Source organism: Mauremys mutica, chromosome 18, assembly GCF_020497125.1.
Source record: "Mauremys mutica isolate MM-2020 ecotype Southern chromosome 18, ASM2049712v1, whole genome shotgun sequence".
Classification (NCBI taxonomy): Eukaryota; Metazoa; Chordata; order Testudines; family Geoemydidae; genus Mauremys; species Mauremys mutica.
In genome coordinates this window covers 8,227,402-8,245,564 of record NC_059089.1, presented here as the reverse complement: position 1 = coordinate 8,245,564, position 18,163 = coordinate 8,227,402, and the positions used below count along the sequence as shown (strand labels likewise).

The 18,163-nt window shown below is 52.9% G+C and overlaps 1 protein-coding gene across 2 annotated transcripts in view; it reads right to left on the bottom strand.

The window, feature by feature from the left end:
• Positions 1-3,296: 3,296 nt before the first annotated feature.
• The window catches only part of GRIN1 (glutamate ionotropic receptor NMDA type subunit 1), a 73,339-nt gene continuing 58,472 nt past the window's right edge, over positions 3,297-18,163 (bottom strand). Inside the window, exons 17-20 of one of the 2 annotated variants that reach the window (XM_044992658.1) lie at positions 15,560-15,669; positions 13,975-14,120; positions 11,177-11,287; positions 3,297-5,382 (exon numbers count right to left, since the gene is read on the bottom strand). In XM_044992658.1, coding sequence (XP_044848593.1) covers positions 5,314-5,382; positions 11,177-11,287; positions 13,975-14,120; positions 15,560-15,669 — 436 coding nt within the window. In that variant the 3' untranslated portion in view covers positions 3,297-5,313. The remainder of the gene's footprint in view (positions 5,383-11,176; positions 11,288-13,974; positions 14,121-15,559; positions 15,670-18,163) is intronic. The other variant, XM_044992659.1, reaches the window with a different exon arrangement.

Genomic DNA, 18,163 nt, shown 5'->3' with positions numbered 1-18,163 from the left:
TTGAACCTCCATCTCCCCCGGTCTCCTTCCCTGCTGGCCTGGCCTCGCTCACTGCTCCCGTGGGGTTGGGTTGCCCAGTCCCAGGTACAGGCTGGGGACCCAGCACTGCTGCACCCACTAAGCACAGCCTGGTCTCAGCCTCCCCATGTGCCCACAGGAAGTCGTCACTTTGGCCCCTCTCTGCATAGAGTCAGGTGGAGCAGGAATGTGCGCGAGCCCTGCCTGGCAGCCTCCTGGTGCCTTGGGCAGTGTTCAGCTGCCACTCCTTCCCTCTGATCACCCATCCCATCAGTTACATAATCTATGGGGCTGAGACACACCCAGCCCTCCTCCTCTGGGCTCCTCTGGGTCCGGCACTGAGGGCCAGTCACTCCTAACAAATGGGGGCGGGGGTCTCTTTTCAGTACAGGGGTCTGATTCTAAGGATGCAGGGATCTGTGCTTAAATCCATCCTGACACACTGTGGCTTCCTCTCCAGCCAGGGGGCAGGGTCGAGGGAGGGGGTGAGCCCTTTGCTCCTTTCTACTTATGACATTTTCTGGGCATCGTTTTAAGGGGAAATATTGTCTCAGCCTCACGCTGCCTTACTGCTTTGTTATTATTTCTTCCATCTCAGTAACAGGAGGAGTCGAGAGGTTGTTTTACCTCTGTATTTGGCACCGGTGCAACTGCTGCTGGACTCCTGGGTCCCGTTCTGGTGCTCATGATTCAAGGACAGTGATAAATTGGAGAGGGGTCAGAGAAGAGCCACGAGAATGATTAATGGAGTAGAAAACCTGCCTCATAGAGCTGGACTCAAAGAGATAATTCTAGTCTGCTTAACAAAGAGAAGGCTAAGGGGTCCCAGGCTGTGAGTATCTACATGGGGAACAAAGATTTAATAATGGGTGCTTCAAACTAGCAAAGAAAGGGCTAAGCTGAGCCAGTGGGTAGAAGGTGCAGCTGGACAGATTCCGAATGGAAATCAGGGGAGGGGTAATGGTCCATTGGAACAACTTACCAAGGGTCGTGGTGGATTCTCCATAACTTGATTTTAAAATCAAGGTTGGGTGTTTTTCTTAAACTATGCTGTCAGTCAATAGGACCCATTCTGGGGCAGTTCTCTGGCCCAGAGGAGGTCAGACTAGATGATCACAATGGTCCCTGCCGGCCTGGGAATCTAAGAACCTGTACCCACCCATCTTAACCTGGGAATCCCTAGTGCATTGTAGCCTAGTCCTTGCATGCGCCAGAATAATCTCCTTGTCTCTGTCAGACAGCTTGTGATGCCTCCTAGTCCAGCTCCGGAGCTGCATGAGCACAAGAGAGGGGCTACTGACTGGCAGAGGGAGGCATTTTAATGGGTTAGCCAAAACAGGAACGACATCTCGGGCTGAGGGCATCACCCCTGCTTCCTAAAAGGTGCATGACCCTGGGGTTCTGCTGGTAACAGTCTGCATCTGCCCAGCAGTGCCCTTGCACTCCCAGGAAGACCTCGCCATCCCCTTCCATTGCTTTGTTGCTTCCAAGCCTAACCATTGTAATATGCTGTCCCTGGCGCTGACCAAGCACGACCTGGAAGCTCTGGCTGCAGCCTGCATACTACTGGAGCAGACTGAGCAGAACCCATGAAAAGTGCTCTGTATGCTACTCCCCTTACCTACCCAATCCAGACTCCAATTCCACGGCTTGCTTCTCCTCCACAAAGCCCTGGATGGGTCGGGGTCTGGCTACCTCAGGGTGCTGACCTTGAGGAAGTCCCAGGCATTCCTGGAACGGATCAGGTACTGAGCTTCCTTAGTAAGGGTCAGAACCAGCTTCCACTGGAGATCAGGCTGAGGCTTCTGGCCACCAGAACATAAAAGACTCCTCTTCCTATGGACTCCTCTGCAACCCGATTTTAGAAGGCAGGTGCTGAAAGGCAGAGGGCAGTACCCGTGTGTGGCTGTAGCCGGTATATAACAGTATCAGCAAAGAGCACCCAGACACTACAGCAAAGGGTGTGTAAATTGCACTTCTAATAGTAAATAAAAAGTGACACCTCTGTATATAACCCAGTGCAATTGTGACTTCAGTCATGCAGTAAGTGCCGTTCACCGGAAGAGCGCAGGGCTCAGCATACAGCCCCCAGCAATGACTCCATGGCGCCGAGAGCAGAGTTCTCGAACTCCTCCATTGGAAGAGCAGGGGCCAGGTTCTGCCCTCGGTGCCAGCTGTGCAGAGCCACCGCAGCCAAAGCAGAACTGACCCCCAGGGGCGGAGCTTCAGCTGGTGGCAATTAGCACAGCACCACTGACGTCAGGGGAGTCCTGGAGCCAGGGCACGACATCGATTTACACCAGCTGAGGATCTGCCCCGTTGGGCTGAAAATCTGTCAGACGCCCTAGGACTCTGCAAACCTGCTGCCATGGTGAGATTCACCCCCAGTACCTACACCTAGGGACCCAGCCCCCAGCCTGCGGGGCACCTGTGTGCGGTGATGGGGGGCGGAGGATCTTTTTGTGACTGCTGGTTAAGGTCGTCCTGTTCAAGAGAGCTCCCCTGAGCTGCGAGCAGCAGCCCTGGCGCTCGAAGAGCTGCTTGTCTATCTAGCAATCATGCTCCTTTTCAGGCATGTAACAGGTTGCCTCTTATGCTAATGAACAAAAAGGCAGCATGACCTGGTTCTTAGCATGCTAGTCACTTGGCTGTCAGTCAGCTAAGAACTGGCTGCAGCTGCAGCTGACTAGCAGGGCTCCCAGAAACCTGGAAGGGAACAGGCTTGGGCTGCAGCTGTAGAATGTGTCTAGCTCAGCCAGTTTTCAGGCCCCGCACTCCAGCAGCTCGTCTATTGTGTGACTATTGAGCACGTCTTCGCACGCTGTCTGGAGCGATGGCTCAGGCACAGATCAGCTCCGGGAGCAGTCTGGCTTGGGATCCCCTGGCATGTGGGCCCATGTTCACACTCTCGCCAGGTCCCTCCTGGAGCTGGTGCCCATTGCTGGCTCTGCCACGTGTTGCTCTGCTCCATCCCTTGCCTTTTGTTTTGTTATCTGTAAACTATTTGACAGTAACGCCAGGTGAGGCTCAGAGTTGGTGGCAGCCGCTGGGTTTGCTGGGTGGGTCTCAATTGAAAATGGCTACGAAATGAAGGGAGGCACGAGGCAGTGGAATAAACCTCTTTATGGTCCAGTTTGGACTTCACCCAGCTCTGGCAAAAGGGTGTTTTAAGTTACATGACACCAAAGTATACATAGCGTGGGCCAAATTCTCAGCTGGAGTAAACTGGCCTCGCCTGACTGGAATCAATAGTGCCACTGCAGTCAACGGAGGTTCGCTGATTCATGCCAGCTGAGGATCTGGCCCACTGAGTCTGGAAATACTGTACAGTCCAATTCCTTCTGCAGTGGCCAGCAGCCCTGGGGGTTAAAGTACTGGAGGGGAAGGTAGCTGCCGCTACGCCACGCCGTGGCATAGAGCGGCCAGTGCACCCAGGTGGGGCTGCGTTGGAGTGTCACACTGCAGACAGGTTTGCTTTTAAAAAATGTATCTACATTCCACATGCAAGAGTTAAATAGACCAACAGCTTTGCACGCACACGACACACTGTACACGGGGGAGCGCCTGCCTGCTGTGCAGTTGCTAGAGAATTGACTAGACAGTGCAGTAGGGTTCCAGGCCGGCACTGCTGGCCACGTTCATTCCCCGCTGCCTGACAGGAGACGACGGCACCTGGAGACGTACGAGGCGGGATGAATCGGGCAGAGCATGGACAAGAACCTTGGGAATGGGCAAGTGTCCCTCCGAGCGCCCCCTCTTCTGCGGCTCGTCCGTTGAATGTGTGGTGGTGACTCGGTCACCACGATGGGTGGGCTGTGCCTAGGCGCTGACTGTAGAGATGCCAGTGGTGCCAGGCTGACTGCGAGCTCTTGTGGCATGTTCAGAGGAGGCCTGGTGGTGGCGCTAGTGAGCTCGCTTTTCCGGTTTAATGGTGAGTGCAGGTCCGGTGGGTAAGGATCCTGCCAGTGTGTGTGTAGCACCGTATTCATGCCCAGGGCACACTGCTCACAACAGCCCTCGTTAGTGGTGCTGGGAGGCCACGCTGTGACACTAGAAGCACTTGAGGGCATTCAGCAGGAACGTCAGTCTAGCCCCTGTGAGGGGACAGGGCAGAAAGCCTTTGGCCGTTTGCTATGAAGTACATTGCTGCAGCGTGAGCTATGGAGATGCTGGGGCAGCGAGGTGGATGGCAAAGACAAGGGATGGACCAAACTATCCAGAGCAGTGATCTCAGTGCGCGCCAGTGCCTGGTACCAAGGCTGCTTTGCCTTATTACTAAACATGGCGTTGCTGGGCTGAGCATCCATCTGCAGCGGGGCTCAGTGTGGCCTGGCCCGTACAAATGTCTTGTGTGCAGACGGCCTCAAGGCGGAGCTCAAAACACACTGACAGGACCTCACCGAGCAGCCAGCAATGCTTCTCCGAGCCACCTCTGTCACAGCAGGGTGGAGTGGTGCCAGCAGTGGGGAGCTGAGGGAGGGAGGGAGGTGGTGCCAATGTTACTCATATAGCAAATGGCCATGTAGAAACAGATGGCTAATGTGGGTGCAGGGCAGGGGCTGGATTGGTGCAGACAGGAGGGGTGGGTGAATAGGGAGCTGTGGACTTTATCATCATCTGGAAATGGAGAGAGCTGGAGAAAAGGCTCTTCCCAACTGTAGCCAGAGGGAACATGTTTCATCAACGGACTGTGTGGCTGCACCCGCTCCCTGAAACGACGACACCAGAACAGAGGCAGACATGTGCCTTGCGTGCTGAGCTATGGACAGGAACCAGCAGCTCCAGTGCTACCAGACCACATCACAGTCCTCCTGTGGCATGTGAAGTATGTGGCAGAGGCTATGATAGTCCATACACGCACTTAGGAACAAACAAGGTCTCAGCAAATTGTCCTCCACCCCCTGCAAAGGATGCAACATCCACTCCTTCCCTGCCTTTCCTGCCGCTGCTCCATGAGACGGCCAGGTGCCGTGGGCCATTCAGAGCCGTCTCCTCTTGCCTTAATTCCAACTCATCTGCAGCCAGTGGCAATACTGAGTAAAACATAGCATGACGTGGAAGTGATCATCTCTGTACAGTGCAGCTCCAGAATGGTCCCTAGTTCTGTAGTGCAATCTGGGGCGTTACGTGTCAGTGGGACCAGGAAGGGCAGGAGAGAGACAATGAAGTCACTGCGTATGGATGGAGGATGCATCCCTCTTGACTCACCAGTAAGGACCCATCAGTGTCCCTTTGAAAGGAAGTCCTGGGCTGGGCTGTCTTAAACTAGGGACTGATGGCTCCTGCTGGAGGACGTCACACCACAGTGCTGACTGAGGGGTCGGAGAGGTTGAGCTGCCCGGTGATGTCAGTGGGATGATACTGCTGCAAAAGACAAATACACAGACAAGGAGAGCGAGATGTTAGGCAGCCCTGGCACTTGCCCGCCTGGCGCAGCTCATTCAAATGTGTGTCCCTACAGGGTAGCACTCAGGGATGATGCAACGGCAGGAAAACTGTTGCAGTCTTAGTGTCAATTACAAATGCAATCAAAGCTTTTCCATAGGTTGCTGCAGACAGTTCCCAAGCATCCCTACAGCTTGGCTTGGCGGAGAGTTCATTGGAGACAGTACAGTTTCTACAGAATATGGCAGCTTCTATAGCGCTCGGTGAACAATTCAGTCTCAGCTCCTGCGAGGAACTGAGACCAAGAAACCCTGTGAATCAATTTGAGCCAGCCCATTGGGCCAGTTATCATTGGGCTGCTTCATTTCACTTTTAGTTCAGGGCACGTGGCTTCCTTGTCCCAGTGGTTGCTTTTGACATTCCCCTCAAGTGGGTAAAGAAATGTGCCCCATGGTTTAGTTGTGATAAATTGTTGTTAATGTGAAAATGCCAACGTACGACATGCAGTAACGATGTGGCCTGGAATTTGGTTCCTGCTTTTCCTACAGATTGAGTTTGGCAAAAGCTCATTTGGAAACACCTCCCCCACCCTTCACAGGAGGCAGAAATTGGTTTGAACTGCTAGTAACCAAAACTACTCCCTCCCTAAGAAAAGCCTTTTAAAACTAAACAGACTTCCTTTCTGCTGATAGGCTCCCTGCCTGAGCACCATAACCCCAAGCACTGTGCCCTCCAAACCCACCACCATGAGCTCAGGGAGAGGGTGCAACATCACCCAGAAGGAACAGGAGGGGTTTACAGATCCCAGACATGGCCCGTCAGTCCCATCTCCTTGTCACGTTGGTAGAATAAAACCCTCCTGCACAGCTAAGGCAGTGCCCACTGAAGCCAAAGGAAGGAGATTCCAAAGGGCGATGAATCAGGCCCCTAAAGAGGAACTTCCAACTTTCCTCCATTTGAGTCTTAATCTCTAGTTATAGACAAATCAATTCTCAGAGACAATCCTCTCCCTCCCCAGCCCTGCCCCTACTAACCACTTCCTTCTGGCCCTGCTGGAGCCCTGCTTCCAGAGCACAGAAACCCAGTGCAGGGTTTAGATACTGAACAGTCAGGACAGAAATTGATAATGCTCTGATCACCCCTCTGGCCAGCAGGGTCAGCTGCATCCCATGCTCTGTGTGAGGAATGCGGCCTCTCAGGTGTTGTCCAGGGCAGTCTGGGACCTCAGGTGGGCTCTGTAACGATTGGTTGCCCACCAAAGTGGTTTTCAGTGGATTGCATGGCTCTCAGTGGGATCTTCGGGGAGTGTCTGGCATTTATTTGTGCCTTGTGCCATGTTTTTCATGAGTGTGTCCATCTCATTCTGTATCTACTGTTATTTTGCCATTTTGTACTGTTTCTAGGGGGATTATGTGCATCTCAGGTTTGTCTATAGGCGTTATGGCCTCTCAAATGCCATCTAAGGACTAGAGCAGACGCAGTGTGAGCTGAATCTGCGTGGATTATGTGTGGCTCGGTCTGTCTTTGTGGAAAGCCTGCTGGTGTCTTGGGAGACTTTGTGCTCCGTCACTGGGTGTTACATGCATCACAAGCAGTGTCTGTAAGGGACGCTCCATAGTTACAGCTCAAGTGAGTTTTACACTTAAAGCCACAATCCCGTCTCTTGGTTCTATCGGAAACATACACTATTGCGTGAAAGATTCCAGCAATTGTTCTTTGAATACTAAATGAATGTTCTGGACATGCCAAGTAATTCCAGTAATAAGTTTATGAGCTAAAATTAATGTTAAAATTGGGCCTTCAAGAAAGGGCCTTCAATTGTCCCAAACCCACCACCATTGTCTAGTCACACGAGCCCCAGCCGAGAGGTGAAGCCGGGGTATATCTGGTGCAATGGGTAGTTTTTAGAAGCACTTTTAAGGACTAGTCCCCATTATTTTTTGTAAATGAAAGTTTCTCCTCTAACAGAGGCTGAAGAGTAACGGCCCCCTTCACAGAAACTCAGCACGACTGTTCTCTCAAGATGGCTGCCGTTTCCTATCACTCTCAATGGGACTTAGGCTGCCCTTAGCAAAGATGTCGCCCAATTCCATTCATTGGTATTGCACAGGGCTCTTCGCTGCCTTCTGACTGTACTTCTCTGCAAGCAATTTGGCTTTGTTTCCACTGAAGAAATATGGGAGGCGCTGGCCATCTTCGTGAAGGGCTTTAAACCCATTGAGAGTAAGAGATGACGCCATTTTGAAAGAGGGACTGTCTGCACCCCACCCTCCTTAACGTCCAAACCCCTCTGGCTCCTGGAGGTGAGCGCGGCCCATCACCTGCAGCAGCTCTCACTAGCTGCTCTTCCCCAGGAGGTGGACAAGTGGTGACGGCATCCAGCCAGTCAGAGGGGCTTTTCCCCTGGGGAAGAGCTGAAAATGATGTGAGGGCTGGAGCTTCTCCACTCATTGGCTGAGACTGGCTCCAGCAGCACTTAAAATTGTGTTGCTCCAAAGAGTTGGCACTAGTGCACGTGTGTACATGTATGGATGTGAGTGTGCACGTGTGCCCACACGCATGCAAGGAACGTCTGGGGTTCAGAAGGCATTTGGGGGAGCCTGCCCAGGGAAATGTGCAGGGCAGGATGGGGAGGGAACGGCAAGGCATGCGCTGGCTGATTTGCATTGCACTGCCAGCACAAAGCAGCTGTAAGCCCATTGTAACTGGCCAGGGCCAGACTGGCATAAAGCAGCCAGTGTACTGGTGAATTTGGCCATAAATGTCACAAGACAAGACAATGATTTCAGATTGAAACGATGTCTCTGTCAATCATGGCAACGGTTGTGTGGTTTCTTGGTTAGTGTTCACAGACGAGATTTTAAACAATTTTAAAACCAAGGAAATGTCCGGATAAAAACTGTGTTCAGCTGGAGTTCATGTTGGGAGCTCGTATCAGTAATTTAGGGTAACGCTGCTGTAATTATCCCCAAACCAAGCACTATAACGCCAAGAACATCAGCGCTCCAGCTGACCGTAGAAGAAACTCAAACGTGTTAAGGAATGAAATGGAGCTGAGGTGCCCAAACAACCTGACGTCTGCCTTGTAGTGACAAAAAACAGCCAACAAGCGAACGTCTTTACAACCCAGTTTAATCTAATCTGGGATCCCGGGCCAAGGGCTGTGTGGAAACTATCCTCACTTCTGGTTCCAGGGAACACGGCAGCGGGACAGACTGGGCCTGGGCGGGAGAAGTGCCCAGCTCTCAGTCATGGCAGCTGCTGCCCTAGGCAGAGCCACCGCATAATCTCGAGCTGGCAGAGCCTCCGCCCACCCCCACACAACCAGCGGCAGGGAGTCTTGGCCGCTCCTGTCTCCTGCGGTTAACGGGGCACAAGAAGATCCCTGTGAACTAGGCCGGTGTTGGGGTGCACCTTCCCGTGCCAGCTTGTGCGAGGGCCACAGGCTGGGCTCGGTGGGGCGTGAGGCCAGTGACCTGCCCAGGAGCGTGAAAGGCTGGCTGGAGGGTGAGACCCTTCACGCTGCTGCTCCAGGGGGTGCCGGTGCCCTGCTGCTGGGCTGGGCACCCGCTGGAGGCATCATTCTGGGACGTACTGGAGAGCAGTGAAGGGTGGTGGGAATAGGGCGCTGCTATAGAGAGTAACTGGGGAGGGGTACGGCCCCCAGCCTCATTACGGTGTCAGGCCTTTCCTTCCCTGAGGCGGGAGCCCCGGGGGTCTGGGCGCCTGGAGGTGCTGTCACGTGCACAGCACCCACCTGTGTGTGGGGGTGTCGAATAGTCCAGGCCCCAGGCAGCCCTGACATGCACACGGAGCCCCTCTCTCCCCACAGCGGAGCACTTACCCCAGCTGGCCTGCCTCTGACCCAGCTCCCGGCCCCCCGCTCTCCAGTTTGCTATTCCAGGCCAGATTTACCCCTCTCCCCTGCCCAGGGCACTCCAGCCCCGCTCTGGGTTAGTGGTTAACTTTGGAACAAGGGGCCTCATTTCCTCCTTGGTTTCCTTGGTGTCGGGGGTTGGCATTAGTCACCAATGCCACACACAAAACCCACGAAGGAACCTTTCAGCTCTGTAGCCCGGCCCAGCTCCCCAGAGCCTCCCCCCTCCTCCTTCCTCACCCTCTGCTCCCCCCTCCGTGCTCCGTGCTTCCAGGTGGAGAGACATTTAGCGGGAGTGACATCATGGGGCCCCCAGCAGGCAATCTCACCTCACACCCTCCTGCCTGCTCAGCGGTACTGGGTTTCGGGGATGTGATGTGATGTGATGGGGGGGTCATTAGTGCAGGCTGAGAGCTTCTCCGCCTGGAGAGTGCAGCACGGGTAACACTAGCGCTGTGGTTCCTTCCAGTCTGCTGTCTCTGATCCCTTCCTCAAGGTGCCGGGGGGCTTCCCCTGCGTTCTCTGAACCAGCTGGCATGTGCTGCATATCCTGAGATGACAGCCAAGGTAAAGGATCCCGTTCGGTGAGATGGCAGCAGCAGTGGCTTCTAGGGAAGGGGCAGCCCAACCCGGCCCAGCTGAGGGCTTGGCTGGTCAGCAGCTCGCTACTGCACATTGAGCCTGATCCAAACCGTGCGCTACATCACTTGGGAGCAAGCCTCTACTTTAGCATAAAATGGAGTCACCCCCATTTTGCATACAGAGCCATGGCCCAGAGAGACTACATGTCCCATCATGCATTGGGAACAAGATGGACCATCACATGCTAGTTCCTGAAGGTCCCTCTAGTCTCTGTGGGCTGCACCTCTGTGTTAAAGGTTAAGTGAATTGCAGAGCATGGTGGGCTGCGTTTTGCCACCCCAGTTTCATTAATGGCGCTCCGTTCCCAGCCATGCATCATGTCTAACAGCCTCCATGTGAACCTGCCCTGAGCAAATCTGCAATGGGCAGAAATCTGCAGATCAGGGCAGGTCGGAGGTGGTTTCAGCAGCCTGTTAACTGTGATGCCTGGCCCAAAATGGATCTCCCATATCCAACTGCTACAACAGATTAACCAAACTGCAGAGAGTGGCATACAACAAGAGGCACCATGCAAAGGGCACCGATGGGGTATTGGCTTTTAGTTCAACAGCCCAACCTGATTGAGTTGTGTCTGAACTGCTAACTGGAGAGGACACAGTATTTCCATTTGACATTACTGGGCTTTAGAGGCAGCAAGCAGTTGTACTCAAGCAGCGAAATACACTATTTGAATCAGGTTGGGTTTTTAAAAACTCCTCTCTCAACCATCGGTGTCTCTCTTCTAGAGCTGAATTGATGCTGCTCATAACCAGAGACAGCTGTTACTTGTGCACTTAGCAGTAAGTCCTGAGTGCTCTCAGTCACAAACAAAAACCACATGTAGAGAATGTGACACGCATGGCTCTCGGTGAGGTGAGACAGTGCCTAAATTAAACCGGGGTGATCATTTCAGGCATACAATGACAAACAGTTACAGGAACACTCAGGAACAGGAAAAAAATAGTCATTGTTTTCCAACGGTAAGCACCAGTACGGTGAGTAAACTCAAAACTCAACCAGTCAAAAACAAAACAAAAAACTCGGTAGCATCTCCAAACTCATCACAGGACTACAGACCAGCTCCTGCCTGCTCTCCAGGAGTCCCCGAACCCTTTCAGGTACACGGGAAGACTGACTCACTGACTGACTGTTGACGAACATGAGGCTATGCATGTACACTGGCAGCTTCGGGATGGGTGTGTGGTAGTCGATGGGATGGCAGAAAAGAGAGAGAGAGAGAAAGAGAGAGGGCAGAATTGTTCTTCTTCCTCTTACCGTATCTTTGGAGGACCTACGTCTCTTGAAGCTGGAGGCCAGGGTGGAGGTGATGGACCTAAAAGTGGCTTTCTTTTTAGGGTCAGGTTCTGCTCTACCACTTTTTCTATCCTAAAATGAATATGTATAAGTGATTAGATCTCTAGTGTGTTGTTTGAATCTCTAAATCTAGTTGAATACTGCCCCATGTTATGTCCTTCATTTAGGTAAGACGGCTACTGGAGATGTTCTGCTGGTGTCACTCCCAACTCCTCCACGAGGGGCCATCATGGCCCTAACTTGAATAAGGAATTACAAGGGGGCTATGACTAGCTGGACTGGCCTAGGATCTGGAGAAATGCAAACCCCTTTGGGGGAGTAGCCCTGTTCTTTTCTGTGTCCATTTAAAGGTCTGTATGGCTGGCCTCAATTCCCGGGGGAGCCAGTTAAAATTCGGTGGCTAAATGACCTTTGGTTCCTAACAGACATGTCTGCATGACTCCTGCCCCTTGCTTCCAGAACTAGTCTAGCTAGACCGAGAGGTGAGATGCTGCACCTACCACTAAAAAAAAATGCTCTGGGCCTTTTCTGAAGCTGAATCCTAGCGCCACAAGAGAGAGAGAGGACTGCATTGAAAGAGAAGTCATTGTATGAATATTCTGTAAAAAATGTATTCAAAAATTTAAATGATGCATTTGAGCAAAGCTGAACGTTTTCCAAAGGAAAAGGAAAAAAAAAGGAAAAGAAAGGAAAGAAGCGAAGCGTTAGCGCTATGACATCATCAGGGGTTGGAATGAACTCAAAGAGAAACAGAACTCAAAAATGTAGCCATGGGTGTTAGACAGTCGGACCTGGTTAACACAGGCTGGGAGCACCAGCCGCCGGGGGCAGAGGGCGTTGTTAGCGGTGGGGACCAGCCAGATACCACGACGGCAGAACAATTCCTCCCCGGTTGCTTTAGTGCCAATGAGCGTGACCTTTTCGGATGGGGAAGGAGTAACCAGGTCTGGCTCTACCACCGCCCGGGGGTAACCAAAATGTATCCCGCTGGTGCGTAGTGCATGCTCGGGGGATACATTTCCTCCTCCTTTTCAGTACTCTCTTTTGCGGACATGCACAAACGGAAAAGAAAGCAAGATGGATGGAATGAAATGTCTTTTTCTTCCATGGCATCTCAGGAAATAGCCATGGCAAAACTGTGATCCCAAAACCCATTATTTTTGTTTGTTTGGTTTAACAAATAAATCTTTCCACTTGCCTACCTTCTAGTAATGTACCAGATACTAGTGGTCTGACGTTTCCTCCTGTGGAAAAGTCTTACATTGTCAAACTGATCTTTATCATGAGACTCTGTTTATACCCACAGGGTGACATGCGTAGCTCACAGTCCCACAGATTCTGCCCAGTGACCCAGTGCAGTATTTTCTAGAAGGTTGGCAAGTGAAAAATGGCAGTGTGACTCTAGTGCTCTGTCCCAGCAGACTTAACCACTTCAGTGCTGCTGCTTTTTGGAAGCAAAGGAAACCAGAAATGGCTTTTGCAATACTGTATTAGTGAACTGAGCCCAAAGAGCTCTCAGTTAGTCTAATAAAGTAAAGAGCAGCCAGTCCTCAGTCTTTCCCCTTTGCTGCTTTCAGGGAGGTTATTTACACCTGAGCAGCCCTCTCCCATGTCATAGTCAATGCTGCTATCACATGGCCATTTCATTTCACTTGTTTACAGCAACACGGCTTTGAAGGTTCCCAATCACTGTTTCTCTCTCTTTCATTCACACTTCCTTTGGATAGTGATTTCGGATAAAGGATCCGTTCCTCTTTGAACGCTGGTTTGCTTCCCCAAACACGAGAAACAGCCCAGACAGTTCAGAGAGAAACTCCAGATGTCCTAAACTGGGGCCAGGGACATAGCAAGGGTTAATCCCATAGCAGCTGGGAAAGAGAGAAAGTTTAGCCAGGCCAGCTGGACCGGGCTCACTTATGTTGCTATGATAAGGTGTCAGGCACACCAGATTCCCTCCAGATCCTGCCTCACTTGAGGGGCAAGGAGAAACGACCCCTTTGTAGACAAGAGAATCCATAGCAAGCAATGGCCCTTTGGAATGAGCCCTGGGGAATCTGTGCTCTAACAGAAACTGGCATGATTAGCCCCCAGCATGAATCGTGGGCATCAAGAGATGCCCATGTCTCCAAATCTGTGGAATCCAATTGACAAGAGCACACACCACCTCTTTTTGGAATCGGTCCCAGTTATGAAGGTTGCAACTGCACTTACACGGGGGGTTGCTTTGGCTGTGTTTCATTAATGGTCACGCGAGCCTTTCCCCCCACAGACAGCAGCAGAACAGGGCGCTCATCGACAGCAGCTTAATGCTGTGATCATCTGCTGTCAAGCGCAGGCAGATACTGGTCCGTCAATGCAATGGCGTTTTAAAGGAGCTGTGCTGGCACTGTTTGCTCAAATAGAATGAGACCCGGCTCTTGCACGTAGTCTCCAGCCGAGCAATGTGCCAGACCACCCCTGGGAGCACAGTTGAGAATGAAGCGATTTTTTGCCAGGTGTCCTGGTTAGATTTGTGCACCACTCACCTCCTGGGAGAGATTGCATCAGACAGTGTGTTAGTGCCAAGGGGAATTCCCATTGAGAAGGCAGGGAATCCAGGCCTTGGCCGCTAGCAGCACAGTCACCCCCATAGTTAGTAGGGACCCAGGGGAAGGGACGATGGGGCCCCTGGGCTATCCCATAGCTCTGTAGTCACTGATTTGGTGAAGTAATGGAAAACGCACCTGTTGGAGATTTGCTCTAAAAACGGTTTGTCCTACCTGCAGGTTTTTCCGCCACACATTAACGGCCGCAAACGCCAGCTGCATCTGCTTCCTCCGCGCATCCTTATGCCTTTTGTAAGCTATTTCTATGAATATTAAAAATATCCCGGCAACAATACCTCCAGCCACCAGCATAAATACACCTGAAATAAGCAGAAAAGTTACACAGAGGACAATAGAAACAGCATCACGATACTTCATTTCCCTTGTAGAATTACAATAACCCTTTGCACGGCAGTAGCTTCCGGCAGCCAGGGATTCTGCCCCCAGACATGCCCAAGGGTGGAGCACAGCAGAAGGCGAATACTGCAGAGCCTTTCCATGAGGATTCATTTGCATTTACACCCTTTTTTCGCTCACTTCCTGGGAATATCCTCGCAGGGACTTTACCAGCAGGGATGTTCATGGAAAGAGGGAATTTGAAGGGAATACTGCAGAATATTAATGAAAAGCTAATTCTGAGTTTGGATTATTATTATTGGTTGTATCCTTGTAGCACCCAGAGGCTGCAATCAGGGACAAGGGCTGTACAAACAACTGACAGAGACACCAGCCACCCCAGAGAGTCCACAGGGATACACTGGGAGCCTGACACATATCAGGTGACTCTGTGTCCACTCGCAGGGGTGTGTGTGTATAGTGAGGTTGCACATGGTGCCCCTTGACTGCGGTGACCACTTTGGTGGCCAAAACTATGGGCCGGGAGCAGGGGAAATCAATTGTAGAGGGATGGGACAGTGGAGGTGTGGCCGTACTGAGTCTCAAGTGGGGGCAGGAGAAGGGAGGGAGGAGATGGAGGAGCCTGGTCTCTCTCTCTGGGCAGTCCTCACACTTGCTCTGGGAACACTGACCAGTGATGCATACAGGCAGCACAGCTTGGACCCCAAACACCCCCAAACAGCACTGGGGAAGGAGCCACTGATGCAGCATTACTGTTGGGACTTCCTGGGTGATTCCCTGTAGGGTGAGGATGTCCGAGAAAACTGCCATCTGGTTGCAGACAATTTGCAAACAGGAAACATGGCAAAACTAATTGAAGAAATTCTTCCTTACCAATTACGGCCGCCCACCCCTGGTAGGTATCATTCTCCCCATTTTCCAGAGGGAGAAACTGAGGGGAAGCAACTTGTCCAAAGTCACACAGTGAGTCTGGGGCCCTGCACCCCAGCCTCCTGCTCTAGCCACTAGGCATGCTGGCTTCCTTACATTCTTGGCTCATGATGCTCAGCTTGTTTTCTCCTGCCCTGGTTCCCTTGAGGCTCTGGCTGGGATGCTGGGCTCTGCCTTGGGGACTGACTGTGGCTTGGCTGGAGGAGTGGGAGGTGAGTCGTGCTCAGAGAGGGTGACATTTAAAATCACAAGCTAATGGGGCCTCAAAGGGGAAGATTGGGGGTGCAGGGGCCTTCAGAGCCATTTCTGATCCCCCAGTGGGAACAGGACATTGCTCAACACAGCAAACTCTCAGACCACAGGGACGCGTAGCCCCAGAAGTGGAGTTTAGACCTCAGGAGAGCTGGGAGGGTTAGAGTGAAGGAAAGCAGGTTAGTGAGCCAACAGGAAGAAAGAGGTTTGCAGAACAAACCTGCCATATTTTCAAAGGTGAGTGTTGCTGGGGCATTGCTACGGGAATCACACTCCTGATACCTCACCCAAGTCTTGTCCAAATCCTCCATAAAGCCGTTCTCGTGGGATCTGAAAGCACAAGGAGACAATACAGAGCATTCACTGGAGACCACCTCCCGGCTCTGTGGGAGCTCGCACTGACACTATGGGAGCAGGGGAACTCAGAAACACCAGCCCGTCTCATTCACACCTGCCCACATCACCCTCACTCTCTGCACTTTAGCTTCACTGCCCCTTATGCTAGAGGCTAGAAGGAGCTGCTCTGCGTTTGCTCTTGGCAGGCGGTGCTAGAAGGGGGGTGACGTGTGTGCAAATGGGCGGAGGAGCACATGATGGCTCCAGGCAGAGCACTGTGTGTGCACTGCACAGCGTGCATGTGTATTCTATTTATGTGCACACATATTCCTGCCTACAGTGAACCTGTGCACGTGTAGTGTGTGTGGCTGTTACTGGGTGTGCAAACGTGCATTTGTGAAGCATCTGGGGCACAGTTAGTGCCACGGCCCATCATTACGCAATCCTGGAAGGTGTGTCTCCACAGGCAGAGTTCGGGGGCTGCTGGGAGATTAAATCCACCTGTCAGGTAATGCACAAGTAAAGCAAACCCCTCAACGTGCAGCTCAGAAACAGGCTCCATGTCCATCGGCTCTCGCACCCCAGAACCAAGGGGCTCAGTTCATGAGAGAAAAGCTCCATTCCCCGAGCACAGAGAGGCCCAGGCTGGGCAGCGAGCGGCAGGTGAGGGGGAACCAGGGGAGTCTGGACAGAGTGGGTCGACTAGCCGCTAGGAGATTATAATAATTAAAATCCAGCTGTATCTTCAGCTCCCTAACATCGCCTGGTCCCCAGTCAGAGCCAGTCCCGTGTAACTATGGAGATAGGGGACTGGAGACCAGCGGGAGCTTTGACAGTGAGCTGAAGAGTGCAGGGGTGTGTGACTACTTGCCCTGGGGCCACGTGTCATGCGTCTGCACCCGAAACCAGCAGCTCATGGGGCTCAGTGCTCCAGGGCAGCATCCCGAGGCCAGAGTTGCTGAGCTGGAGGAGCAGAGAGGGCCAGCATATGGGCCCATCTCAGCACTGAGTTTCCTGCTCCTCCCATTGAGGCAGCCAGCTCTGTGCTGGATGGACAGGAGGGACACCCCCACCAGATGGGACCCACCTTCCAACAGGCAGAAGGGCCTGAGGAGGGTGCTCCAGCGGATGGGGCTGAAGAGAGCCTGGGTGAAGGCAGCGTGTGTGGTCCAAAGACTGGCACACTGGCTAGTGCTGAAGGGATGGGAGTTCAGTTCCCAACTGATGCCTGCTGTGTGCCCTGCTGTGTGTCCCGTCACATCCCAAGCTGAGGGCCATCCCAATTTCTCTGCAGATGGGAGCTCGTCATTCTCTCTGCCTGTCGCTGAATTCCCTCTAATTCTGCAGTATCAGTTTGGAGGTGGGGTGCCCAGCACTGCACGCAGGGTAGCGATCAGGCCGCACCACTGATTTAGATGAAGGCCTGGCAGGATTGTCTGTATTTTTCTCCCTCTCCTTCCCTAGGTATCCTAACAGCTTGTTGGCTTTCTCGACCACGGCTGCCCACTGAGCAAAGGTCTCCATTGAGCTGTCTATGCTGATGGCCACGCCCTATCCTGAGTTGATCCAGTAAATTTAGAGCCCTTCACGAATGGTTCTAATTATTCTCTCCAAGGCGCATTACTTTGCATTTGTCAACACAGAGTTTCATCTGCCATCATGCTGCCCATCCCTTGCTCTTGGCTGGTCCCTCTGAAGTCCTCACCATCTTCTCTGGTCTTGACTAACCTAAATAATTTGAGACTCATAGACTTTAAGGTCAGAAGGGACCATTATGATCATCTAGTCTGACCTCCTGCACAATGCAGGCCACAGAATCTCACCCACCCACTTCAATAACAAACCCCTAACCCAGGGCCGCCCAGAGGATTCCGGGGGCCCGGGGTCTTCGGTGGCGGGGGGCCCTTCCATTCCGCGACCCGCCGCCGAAGTGCCCCGAAGACCCGCGGCGGGGTCCCCCCCACTGCCGAATTACCGCCGAAGCGGGACCTGCCGCCGAAGTGCAGCCGGGTCTTCGGCGGTAATTCGGCAGCGGGGAACCCCCGCCGCGGGTCTTGGGGGCACTTTGGCGGCGGGTCCCGGAACGGAAGGGCCCCCCGCCGCTGAATTACCGCCGAAGACCGAGCTGAACTTCGGCGGCGGGTCCCGCTCCGTCTTCAGCGGTAATTCGCCAGCGGGGGGTCGTTCCGCCCCGGATCGGAAGGACCCCCCGCCGGCGAAGACCGGGAGCGAAGAAGCTCCTGGGCCCGGCCCCACAAGAGTTTTCCGGGTCCCCTGGAGCGAGTGAGGGACCCCGCTCCAGGGGCCCCGAAAAACTCTCGTGGGGGCCCCTGTGGGGCTCGGGGCCTGGGGCAAATTGCCCCTCTTGCCCCCCCCTCTGGACGGCCCTGCCCTAACCTATGTCTGAGTTATTGAAGTCCTCAAATTGTGGTTTGAAGACCTCAAGCTGCAGAGAATCCTCCAGCAAGTGACCCGTGCCCCATGCTGC